This window comes from Sinohyriopsis cumingii, chromosome 8 (assembly GCF_028554795.1).
Source record: "Sinohyriopsis cumingii isolate HCF-2022 chromosome 8, ASM2855479v2, whole genome shotgun sequence".
NCBI classification, from domain to species: domain Eukaryota; kingdom Metazoa; phylum Mollusca; class Bivalvia; order Unionida; family Unionidae; genus Sinohyriopsis; species Sinohyriopsis cumingii.
Window position 1 is genome coordinate 16,316,997 of NC_142968.1, and position 13,086 is coordinate 16,330,082.

At 33.9% G+C, this 13,086-nt stretch overlaps 1 protein-coding gene across 4 annotated transcripts in view; it reads right to left on the reverse strand.

Moving 5' to 3' along the window:
• The window catches only part of LOC149793042 (neural cell adhesion molecule 2-like), a 166,735-nt gene that overhangs the window by 12,950 nt on the left and 140,699 nt on the right, over positions 1-13,086 (reverse strand). For 2 of the 4 annotated variants that reach the window (XM_089966936.1, XM_089966935.1), the window contains 3 exons: positions 12,981-13,040; positions 9,175-9,364; positions 3,600-3,686 (listed from right to left, as the gene is read on the reverse strand). In XM_089966936.1, the coding sequence (XP_089823062.1) occupies positions 3,600-3,686; positions 9,175-9,364; positions 12,981-13,040 (337 nt within the window). Of the gene's footprint in view, positions 1-3,599; positions 3,687-9,174; positions 9,365-9,886; positions 9,993-12,980; positions 13,041-13,086 lie in introns of those variants that run through there. The other 2 variants (XR_016422704.1, XR_016422703.1) reach the window with 1 other exon arrangement.

A 13,086-nucleotide genomic window follows, 5' to 3' on the forward strand; every position in this document is an offset into this window, starting at 1 on the left:
ACTGCCTTCAGGGCTGTCAACTAGACCATCCTGCCTAGCTACTTCTACCATCTGCAACACTTGTGTTGAATCTACTGCCTTCAGGGCTGTCAACTAGAACATCCTGCCTAACTACTTCTACCATCTGCAACACTTGTGTTGAATCTACTGCCTTCAGGGCTGTCAACTAGACCACCCTGCCTAACTTACTTCTACCATCTGCAACACTTGTGTTGAATCTACTGCCTTCAGGGCTGTCAACTAGAACATCCTGCCTAACTACTTCTACCATCTGCAACACTTGCGTTGAATCTACTGCCTTTAGGGCTGTCAACTAGACCACCCTGCCTAACTTACTTCTACCATCTGCAACACTTGTGTTGAATCTACTGCCTTTAGGGCTGTCAACTAGACCATCCTGCCTAGCTACTTCAGCCATCTGCAACACTTGAGATGAATCTACTGCCTTCAAGACTGTCAACCAACCTATCCAGCCAGACTTTTCCATTGTCTATGAACCAAGATTGGTCATTTCTGAATGTATCTTATACCTGTCCCCTTGTATTTCCCTTATTTATGGCATTCTCTACACCATACATGTAGCAGATGCTTAGTGTTCCCTTCCATTTGGTATGAATTAGATTAATATAGAAAGTATCCCCAATGGGCCAAACTAGCGATGGTGAAAACTTTCTTCTCAGTGAGCCAGCTACCACTTTCTACCTACACTGCAATCAGACCCAGTCAAAAAGGTAACGTTGATAACCAAGGTTTTCACATCATTTCCCCAAATATGGACAAGTATATCAACTTGACCATCCTGCCTAACTACTACCATCTGCAACACTTGTGTTGAATCTACTGCCTTCAGGGCTGTCAACCAATGCAAACTTTGGGACCAATCTGGAATTCTGTTACAACATCACTGTGCTTGACTTAAGGTCTTGTACTATTTGCACCCGGAAAAAAAGCCTGGTGTTAAGCATGCACATGAGTTGTCTTGCTTCATTGCCATGATCATTAACAGAGCGGCACAAATACAATGGCCAATGCTTTTTAGGCCTCATACAATGGGACTTGGGGAGATGCAATGCACTTTTGTGTTTTCCTCAATTAAATTTAATCAGTTGCCTTATGAAGATATCAACTGAGTAGATTCAAACTGTTTCTGATTGCCTCTCATCCATCATAAAATTTCAGTTTAAGATATTATAGATCCCATCTGCAGGCATGTGTAGTCAATCCCATCTGCAGGCATGTGTAGTCAATCCCGTCTGCAGGCATGTGCAGTCAACTTTCTCCTGCTTCTACCTATGAGATCTGACTTAGCAAAGAGGATGTTGCCAGTGACATCATTCAGGGTGGGGTCAAATGTCCCCCCACCACCAAATGACGTCCTTGGATGTTGCCCAAACTATAACCAGCTTGTTTATGACCAATATCACAACCTTCTTACTGGCATATTCAGATCTCAAATGAGAACATATATGCCTACTGAATATATCATTCCGAGATTCTAGTGTTTTAAACAAACATATCTTTGAAATGTAACATTTCAGTTTGATATATTGTGGCTGTGCTGTCGCCTTTCTCCAGTTACTACATAAGGGATATGGCTTAGCATTGAGGAAAGCTCAATCTTGTATAGCCACTGCCCCAACTATCATCAGACCCTGTTTAAATCATAACATATTCTGGGTGTGAGGGTTATAGTTTTTGCTAGATTTGACTGGGCAGCTTTTTGTCTGTAAGGTTGCATTCACTTTCTTCTTCTTACATGGGATAAATACATGAGCTTTATAAGAGTGGTTTATCTCTTCATTTTGCCCCTCAATGGGTAAATAAGTTACAGAGGTTATGAGAATGTTATATCTCAACACATTGCCCCTCAATGGGTAAATAAGTTAGAGAGGTTATGAGAGTGTTATATCTCTTCATATTGCCCCTCAATGGGTAAATAAGTAAGAGAGGTTAGGAGAGTGTTATATCTTTACATACTGCCCCTCCATGGGTGAATAAGGTAGAGGATAGGAGATCTTGCATTTCATTTTCCTCATAACTTGATCTGGTGATTTAATGCGTTCGACAGAGAATGAAAATATTTTGACTGTAAATTATGTTCCTCTGAGAATACAATTATCTAACATTAAAATTTAAAACCCTATACCCATCCACACACAAGTGGGCATCCTTGTTGATGTTTTGTTCAAGCTGAAACTGATGAACATGTAGGTACCCAACAATGGAACAAGAAATTAATTCTATCACAACCTGTAGGATTTACTTCCTTAGATGCTGTTTTAAAGTCTATATGATACAGAGCAGAGCTGAATTATGGAACTTGTGGAAATTATTTTTTCTAAATTGAATATAGTCATGTAAGTATACTTAGAGAGATAATTTATGATAACAATTTCCTTTTTCCAATTCATGCAAGACAACTATCATTCACATAAATGTCAGTGAATCACATACTTTCCATATTGGTTTTAGACAGATTAATGAAACTTGATAATGCTTGCTGATGATACATCAAGCCAATATATGACAGTGGTCCTTTGAGGGGTTGGTGGTGAGTGGAGTGGATTGAACCAGCATAGTTTTACCATTTTCATAGAAATCTCTTTGAAAGTCAAAATTCTATTTTATATGCTGCTGTCTTAAATTAATTTATGCACTCACAATTAAATATCAGTATCACTTTCACAGAATTTGCTTCATTTTCACTCTGCAAACATTCTGACAACTGTGTCTTAATGATTGCAAGAACAGTAGAGATATATTGACAACTGTGTCTTAATGATTGCAAGAACAGTAGAGATATATTGACAACTGTGGCTTAATGATTGCAAGAACAGTAGAGATATGTTGACAACTGTGTCTTAATGATTGCATGAACAGTAGAGATATCTCAAGTTACCTTTGTTGTGCAATGTAACAAGTGTCCCTGAAAGGGACTGGCATTCAACTGACCAAAATGAATTTCTGGGAATTCATCACAAGACTATTACTACTTTTTAACTGCTGAGTGTTGAGATCATCTCTTGAGTGATAAGATTTTCAAACTAGTCACTGTAGCAGCCACACCATTTTAATTTCAGACCAGCTAGACCTTGCAATAAATGTAAGTGTAAAGTTCCATGACAATTATTCAAGTAGTTTCTGATGAGAAGCAACAACAAACTTGTGCCACCAGATGGACGATGAACAAAAGTCCGTGCTATAAGTTCTTCTGTTGTATGGGCAGTAGAGCTGAAAAGCACGTACATATGATACTGCATTTTGGGTAACATTAACTTAAATACTAAAGTTATTTACATTCCAGATTTACAATTTCAGTTTGTTTTTGAGCTGAAGATTATGTTCTGTTTCTCTTGCCTCTTTCTATATCTGTGTTTCTTGCTTCTTTCTATATCCTAACTTTAAATGGTAGAATGTATTATTTATCTCTATCCATCTATCTCTCTCTTTCTGTCTTTCTCTCTCTCTTTTATATATATATATATATATATATATATATATATATATATATATATATATATATATATATAACCATCTTCTATAATTCTATTTCAATTTTCTTTTTGTCTAAAGCAACAATCATGACTATATTTACTTACTCTGTCATAATTATATTCTCTTTTGCTTCAACCCCATCCTCCTCTGCACCATCAGCTTCTCCTGCATTCAGGGGTTGGCTTTCCTCCCTAATAAAATAATGACATCTGAACTATATTTATCATGAGAAATTCAGATTTAATAAACTCAGATTTAACAGATTTCTCTAATTATAAAGTAGATAATAAAGAAGAGTAAAGTTACCTTCAATCACGCTGTATAAATAAAAACACAAAGGAAACAAAGTGTCATGTTAGTGAAAGGTCATTTATAGATTGTTAAGCCTATACCTTTTAAGATTAAATCCAGATATATGATCTGTTGAAATTCCATTCTAACTTAAAAGTGACCAATCAAATAACTTATATCTAACCCTAATAGCTGTGCTGGTTAAAATGGCTTCCGGGTGAATAGTTTTAAATCTCTATATTATTTATGAAAGACAAAATCAGGAAATATGGTTAAGTATACACAATTTAGGAGCAAGATTAATGCAAAGATAATCATTGACATGTACTAAACACTACACCGTAACAAATTTACACGCAGAGAGACAGTGCAGACATTTCTGAAGACCATAAAATGAATCTCATTCCTTGTCCAAACCTATCATTCAAATTTTACTAATTAAATCCTCAATGCATGTTGTCAGTGTTGGGATAAATTGTTTACAAGATTATGCGTGTTATATATATTACAAGATTATGCGTGTTATATATATTACAAGATTATGCATGTTATATATATTACAAGATTATGCATGTTATATATATTACAAGATTATGCATGTTATATATATTACAAGATTATGCATGTTATATATATTACAAGATTATGCATGTTATATATATTACAAGATTATGCATGTTATATAAATTACAAGATTATGCGTGTTATATATATTACAAGATTATGCGTGTTATATATATTACAAGATTATGCATGTTATATATATTACAAGATTATGCATGTTATATATATTGCAAGATTATGCGTGTTATATATATTACAAGATTATGCATGTTATATATATTACAAGATTATGCATGTTATATATATTACAAGATTATGCGTGTTATATATATTACAAGATTATGCATGTTATATATATTACAAGATTATGCATGTTATATATATTACAAGATTATGCATGTTATATATATTACAAGATTATGCATGTTATATATATATATTACAATTTCAAATTAAGTCGTCTTTATTAATCATGTGTGAAGAAAAATCATCTGCATTGTCATTTATTTAATGAAAATAAAATAGTCTTCATATCAATTGTCATTTATTTGATAAAAATTAAACAGTCTTCGCATCAGTTGTCATTTGTTTGATGAAAATAAAATGGTCTTCGTATCAATTGTCATTTATTTGATAAAAAATAAAATAGTCTTCGTATCAGTTGTCATTTGTTTAATGAAAATAAATTGGTCTTCATATCAATTGTCATTTATTTGATAAAAAAAAATAGTCTTCACATCAGTTGTCATTTATTTGATAAAAAATAAAATAGTCTTCGTATCAGTTGTCATTTGTTTGATGAAAATAAATTGGTCTTCATATCAATTGTCATTTATTTGATAAAAAATAAAATAGTCTTCGCATCAGTTGTCATTTATTTGATAAAAAAAAAATAGTCTTCACATCAGTTGTCATTTATTTGATAAAAAATAAAATAGTCTTCGCATCAGTTGTCATTTATTTGATAAAAAATAAAATAGTCTTCACATCAGTTGTCATTTATTTGATAAAAAATAAAATAGTCTTCGCATCAGTTGTCATTTATTTGATAAAAAATAAAATAGTCTTCACATCAGTTTTCATTTATTTGATAAAAAATAAAATAGTCTTTGTATCAGTAGTAACATGTGGGAAAATATTTCCAAGCACCATGTAGGAGCTGGGCCACATACATGTAGTTAGACAAGGAAAAACTCTTGCGAAAACAAAACAAAACTTTCTAGTTAAATTCGTGTAATTTCGTGACAATATCACGTTTCAAAACTAACAAGACGACAGAGTGATATAGCCTCAGTCTCAAAAAATATGTGCTACTGTGAGACCACACAATACGATTTTTTTTTGTCCCAGACTTAATATATGTGAGGTTTTTTGTATTCACAAAGTATACAGTAAAATAAAAGACATATTGAACTTGCTCCAGAACCAGAAGTACGAATCGTATGAATGGATGAACAGCCATATTGATGAAAACGTTCAAGATATAGAAACTAAAGAATTGCAAAAGGTAAAAGATACTTTCTATGCCATGAATCTAATATGTGTACTGAATTCCAGAGGGATATTTTACACACTTTTGGAGTTTTGCAATGGAAACGAAAGTACAACTGCCAATGACGGCTGACAAAAATACCAAAACGTAAGTTTCATATATATTAAAACTGAAGAATAATTGTGAAAATAGAGTGTAGATGTGTGTCACTAGTCTGAAATGAGTATAGATGTGTGTCACTAGTCTGAAATGAGTATAGATGTGTGTCACTAGTCTGAAATAAGTACGAAATATCTGAGATGGAGGGACTGAAGGTAGATGTGAGTCACTAGTCTGAAATGAGTACGAAATATCTGAGATGGAGGGATTGAAGAACAGTAAACAAAATAATACAAGTACTGAAAGTGGAGAAATATGAAGATTCCATGACGTATAAACACTCAAAACAAAAATTTCAATGAGATATTATAAAGGGTAAGGAAACTAGCCCAGGAAATGAATGCATGGATAAGAGATGGATGGATGATTAGATAAAAGAAACAGATATTACAATTATTGAAACTTACTAATTATGAATAACAACAGGTAAATCTGGACCACTAGGATATAAATAACAACAAGCACACACGGACCACTAGAATATAAATAACAATATATACATCTGGACCACTATGATATGAATAACAATAGGCACACCTGAATTACTAGGATATGAATAACAATAGGTACACCTGGACCACTAGGATATGAATAACAATAGGCACACCTGGATTACTAGGATATGAATAACAATAGGTACACCTGGACCACTAGGATATGAATAACAATAGGCACATCTGGACAACTAGATGATGAATAACAATAGGCACACCTGGACTACTAAGTGATGAATAACAATAGGCACACCTGGATCACGAGGATATGAATAACAATAGATACATCTGGTCCACTATGATATGAATAACAATAGGCACATCTGAACCACAAGGATATGAATAACAATAGGCACACCTGGACCACTAGGATATGAATAACAATAGGCACACATGGATCACTAGGATATGAATAACAATATATACATCTGGACCACTAGGTAATGAATAACAATAGGTAGATCTGGACCACTAGTATATGAATAACAATAGGTACATCTGGACCACTAGGCAATGAATAACAATAGGAACACCTGGACCAATAGGATATGAATAACAATATGTAGTTCTGGACCACTAGATGATGCATAACAATAGGCACATCTGGACCACTAGGTGGTAAGTAACAATAGGCATATCTGCACCACTAAGATAATGTAGGTAGAGAAACTTTTAAAATGCTTTAATCTTTTGTAGTTTTGCCACAGGAACAAAATTGTGCATAATTTGATGAAAGAATGAACATAAAAGGAAAAAACTATTATGAAGAATTTTTAATAGCAAAAGGTACACAGGCCACTTGTCGACTATGTGTATAAAGATACATGCAGACCACCAGTCTTCTATATGTATAATGGTACATGTATACCACTGGTCTTTTATGTGTATAAAGGTACCCAGACCACTAGTCTACCATGTGTATAAACCACTAGTCTACTATGTGTATAAAGGTACATGTAGACCACTAGTCTACTGTGCGTATAAAGGTACATTTATACCACTAGTCTACTATGTGCATAAAGGTACATGTAGACCACTAGTCTACTATGTGTATAAAGGTACATGTAGACCACTAGTCTACTATGTATAAAGGTACAGGTAGACCACTAGTCTACTATGTGTATAAAGGTACATGTAGACCACTAGTCTCACTATGTGTATAAAAGTACAGGTAGACCACTAGTCTACTATGTGTATAAAGGTACCCAGACCACTAGTCTACCATGTGTATAAACCACTAGTCTACTATGTGTATAAAGGTACATTTATACCACTAGTCTACTATGTGTATAAAGGTACAGGTAGACCACTAGTCTCACTATGTGTATAAAGGTACAGGTAGACCACTAGTCTACTATGTGTATAAAGGTACATTTGTACCACTAGTCTACTATGTGTATAAAGGTACATGTAGACCACTAGTCTACTGTGTGTATAAAGGTACAGGTAGACCACTAGTCTACTGTGTGTATAAAGGTACAGGTAGACCACTAGTCTACTATGTGTATAAAGGTACATTTATGCCACTAGTCTACTATGTGTATAAAGGTACATGTAGACCACTAGTCTCCTATGTGTATAATTGTCCATGTAGACCACTAATCTACTATGTGTATAAAGGTACACACAGACCACTAGTCTGCTATGTGAATAAAAGTACATGTATACCTCTAGCCTACTATGTGTATAATGGTACATGTAAACCACTAGTCTTCTATGTATAAAAAGGTGCACACAGACCACTAGTGTACTAGGTGTATAACGGTACACGTAGACCACTAGTTCACGGGTTTATATATGCACGCACGTGTGTGTATATGTGTGCATGCTTGTGTATGAAAACTTCATTTACTTCATCTTTGTATTCTTCCTTTTGCCACGAATATTCAGCACAGACAATTGTGCCCCTTTTATTATAAACATTTATGAGTATTCACTCGGAAAAATAAATAGCAATGTCTTTGCTCCAATCGATCAATCAATATATTGTCTGTTGAACTTTTGTCCATGATTGTTGATTGTAACCGTCAATTGAAAACTACCTATTACATATCTAACTTTTTCTATGATTGTAGAACGTACTTGAAAATAATGTAAACCGTAAAAGGTACTAGAAAGCGTACCTGCTTGTAAGTTATAAATAAGTAGTCTACTTGGATTTGAGTTCAGTCTAAGCTTAGAATATTACGGAAAAGAACTTGTTTAGAAATTTGATGGGAAAATTATCCACATCCTGTTCGTCTTATTGTGTCTTAGTTCTTTATACAAGGTTTTTTTTTTTGGTATAAAAATGTTCAGCTCTAAAATCATTGTTAATTGTGTTCATGTATAATTTGAGAGAAGTTATGTATTTAAAAAGCATTCGTTGAAATTACAAATTAATCATTGATAGTTTGGACTGAATAACTAGATTGGGATTATTCTGAATTAATTCAAGGTCATTCTGTATTATATCATTGCTATACATCAAGATGCTGGCGCCATCATCACATTCTATACTAGAATTCATTCAGAACCCTATACATACTACTATTACTAATCAATCAACCAATTAATCAATCAAACAACCAATCAATCATGATAAAGCTAATATCCATTCTTTATTTACTTACTTACTACTACTACTACTACTCAATCAGTCAATCAATCTGCTAATCCACCTTCTTTTAAAATACATACACATCTCCTCCTTCCTCCATTTTTTTCTCCGTTAGTGGTTCTTCGCTCTTAGTTCCTGTCAGGCCTTCCTTAATACACATCAGAATGCCACACTTGTTCTTGAAATAGCAAGTGATATCAACGATCACGAACAATAAGAAGAAGATTGCAACCACAATCCCGATCACAGCACCAACTGGCAAACCACCATCTGTGATATAAGATTGAATCAAAAAGATACATTTCATATTGTTTTGGTATTATTATTATTATTATTATTATTAAATTCATGTGAAGCCAAACTATCATAAACCACACAAATATTTAACAAAGCTGTAAATAAACACACACACACACACACACACACACACATACATACATACATACATACATACATATGCTGACTTAATAGCCTTACACAAGACGCCATCTCTAAACTGCATTCTTAGGTAAAAAGTTATTTCCATCATTATCGGTTCAACCAATAAAACAACAAATATGTACTAAATGTACGTAAAAATCTTTCATGCACTTATCGGAATATAAATACAAATCAGGTGAAATATAAGATTTTTTGTTTTCTAGAAACAGTTCTCCCAAAAATGTGTTGAAATTTCAACCATTGCTGATATCTAAGCAGTTAATAATCTGCAATTATAATAACAATACATCTTAATGTATGATGTGTATGGACAGGAAGAGCAAAATGAGAATGAAACTAGACGCTTCTCACCGTTTTTCTTCAAGCCTGAATATCGCCTCCACTGAACTATTGCACAACAGGTAACAACATTTAGAGGATTGTTAGTTCGTTTGTTGCATGCAGAATTAAGATGACACTGGAGAAAAACAAGACATCAAAATAAAATAAAACTACAGCAAACCTTTAAAACAGTGTAACATAACCTTCATGCATACTACTCACCTATTTCATCTTACATGCGAGATCTGGCGTTTTATTATATACCTATTTTATCTTGCATTTTATTACATACCCATTTAATCATGCATGCCTGATCGGGCGTTGTATTACATACCTATTTGATCTTACATGCTTGATCGGGCGTTCGTCTATACAGCTGTTCTGCCTGTATTTCCGTGCGACACACACGTTCTGACTACTTAGTTGCCTTCTTTGACGTCCGCGTGTAGATATTATTCCATGCACTGAAACTGATTGATTGATTGATTACTTGGATTTACGTCGCGTGCGCCCAAAAGGGCATGTGCGACGGGTTTATTCCTGCACAGTGGGATGCTAAATGTTTCTGGGGGAAGAAATTAGTGCCACATAGCACAGGCGTTTATGTGCTCAAGGAGCACTGCTAATTTAGCCGTCAGGTCATAGGACTATATGTCCCTAACGACCTGAATGAAGGGTTTTCGTCAGTGGGAATGGCCCCAACACACACTCGTGTTAACAAAGAGTTGATTTCAGTCCGTTATTGACTGTACTATGTGTCGACCCAAGCAGTATGTAACGCCCGTTGCGATTGGTCGCAACGATGACGTCACATCGGGACACCTAACTTTAGACGGGTGGAAATTGTTCCACATCTCCGCCGTCATACGATGTTTGAGAGAGACAAGAGGGCAAGGAACTCGGCAAGCCAGCCATGGATGTCGTCCACTCCCAAGAACATCAGCCCGTACTTAGTCAAATTTAGTCTAGATGTACTAATGGACAATAAAAGTGCCAATAATGTGTTAGCCACCTGTGCAATTGGGTCAAATCAAAACAAGTTGTAAAATTTTCCTACGTCCTAACAATCGGAAAAATTCTAGAGCATAGTGTACGTTGTAGATGCCCTACAAATTTTAATAACTAATATGTCTGAGCGACATATAAAAGGTCTGGTCACTGTTAGATCATAAAAGATTTGAATTTTGAAGTGGTGGATTGAAGGATCAAGTTAGTGTACATAATAGTTTTATCAAAACGGGATACCAAGCCAAAATGGTTCCCTGGATAAAAGGCAATATGCACTGAAACGAACTTTTATAAATCCCAGGTCGTTTTGAATTTCATTCATACAGTAAAGCTAAAACTAATCGAACTATTATAAAGCCAGATTTGTTTTGAATTTCATTCATATAATAAAGCCAAAACTAATCGAAATTTTATAAATCCCAATTTGTTTTGAATTTCATTCATTTAATAAAGCTACAACTAATCGAACTTTTATAAATCCCAATTTGTTTTGAATTTCATTCATATCATAAAACCAAAACTAATCGAACTTTTATAAAGCCAGATTTGTTTTGAATTTCATTCATATAGTAAAGCTAAAACTAACTGAACTTTTATAAAACCAGATTTGTTTTGAATTTCATTCATATAGTAAATACTATATGAAAAGAGTAAAAGAAGGGGCATGTAATGAATGCAATAATAACATTTGTGTTAAGTTCTAAGTCGGGGGAAAGTTGGCCTCGATCTATCCCTACGACATATCAAACGCTTTCTTTTCCGCTGACTCAGAACAAAACAGAAATGCAATATATATATATATATATATATATATATATATATATATATATATATATATATATATATATATATATATATATATATATATATATATATATATATATATATATATATATATATATATAGGGGGTGTGTATTATAATCTACGTTTTGGGAGGTAAGAATTGACACGTAAGCACCACTTTATCACCCTAGGGGGCGAATCATCCACGTGCCAATTCTCTGACATTTGATATATAAAAATCCGGAGTTGTTTAAAATGTATGCACCCCTACCACGCCCAGTACGAGTACGGCCTGGTCAAAATTCTACAATTGTTGACACAATCTTACACCTACGTACTATCAATAATCCACGCTTCGTAAGTCTACCATTAATGGAGTAGCTCAGTGACATTGCGCGGGTATATACCTACCTACATACGTACGGACAGACTGTATTTCAACATGCCGGTGGGTATGATAAGGGATATATTATCAAACAGGAAGCATACATTCAAGCCGAATATCAGCCAGTTAGTGCATTCAAATCGAATCATGAAATACATTTATTTCTTTAAAAAAATAGAAGCATTATGCAAGCTCATCAGGAACAAGAAGCCCATGCTTATTTGATAATAAATGTCACGCTACGCTAATTTATGAAATAGTATAGAACCAAACCAGAGATCAAGTTAACATTTTAAGATAGGAAGTAATATTTTTAGGTGATAAATAACTAGTTGTTGATATAGTGGCATTTTTTTGTTTTTTTTTTTGTTTTATGAAACAATACACAAATTCAACAGACACTCTGAATGAAACTTACAAGTTAAACAATTTCGTTCCATTAGTGTTTATTTTTTTCTTTCTTCACAAAGTGCTTTAAGTTATTATGAATTGTATCCTCTTGGATAATCATTCATATTTTGCAGTCACAGTCTGAAAAGTAATCGACTTAAAATCCAATAAACATCATATTCACAATGAAGTCACGTTCAACTAATGCTAACTACAACGGTTTGCTAGTGTTTATAACCGCTCACAATGTAAAATGCGTTCAGTTTGTCAGATAACAATCCCCGAAAGATCTGTAATCAGGTTTATATATTTACACATAATTATCTGCTACCATAATTGCTTTAAATTTTCCTAACTTCGATAAATTTGCTAATTATTCATTAAGTATTCGCAAGGGAATAACTTCGATAAATTTGCTAATCATTCATTAGATATTCGCAAGGGAATAACTTCGATAAATTTGCTAATTATTCATTAAGTATTCGCAAGGGAAAGCAGAGGCAGTCGCACACGATGCTAAATGAAAAAGCATGTGCATCTAAAATAAAATGCCTCACCTTTACCACCCTCCTCACTCGAAGTATCAATCTGGCCCTCTGATTCCATTGTACTATTAACTGAAAATTATTCAATATAATAAATGTAATTATTCCAACTGATACA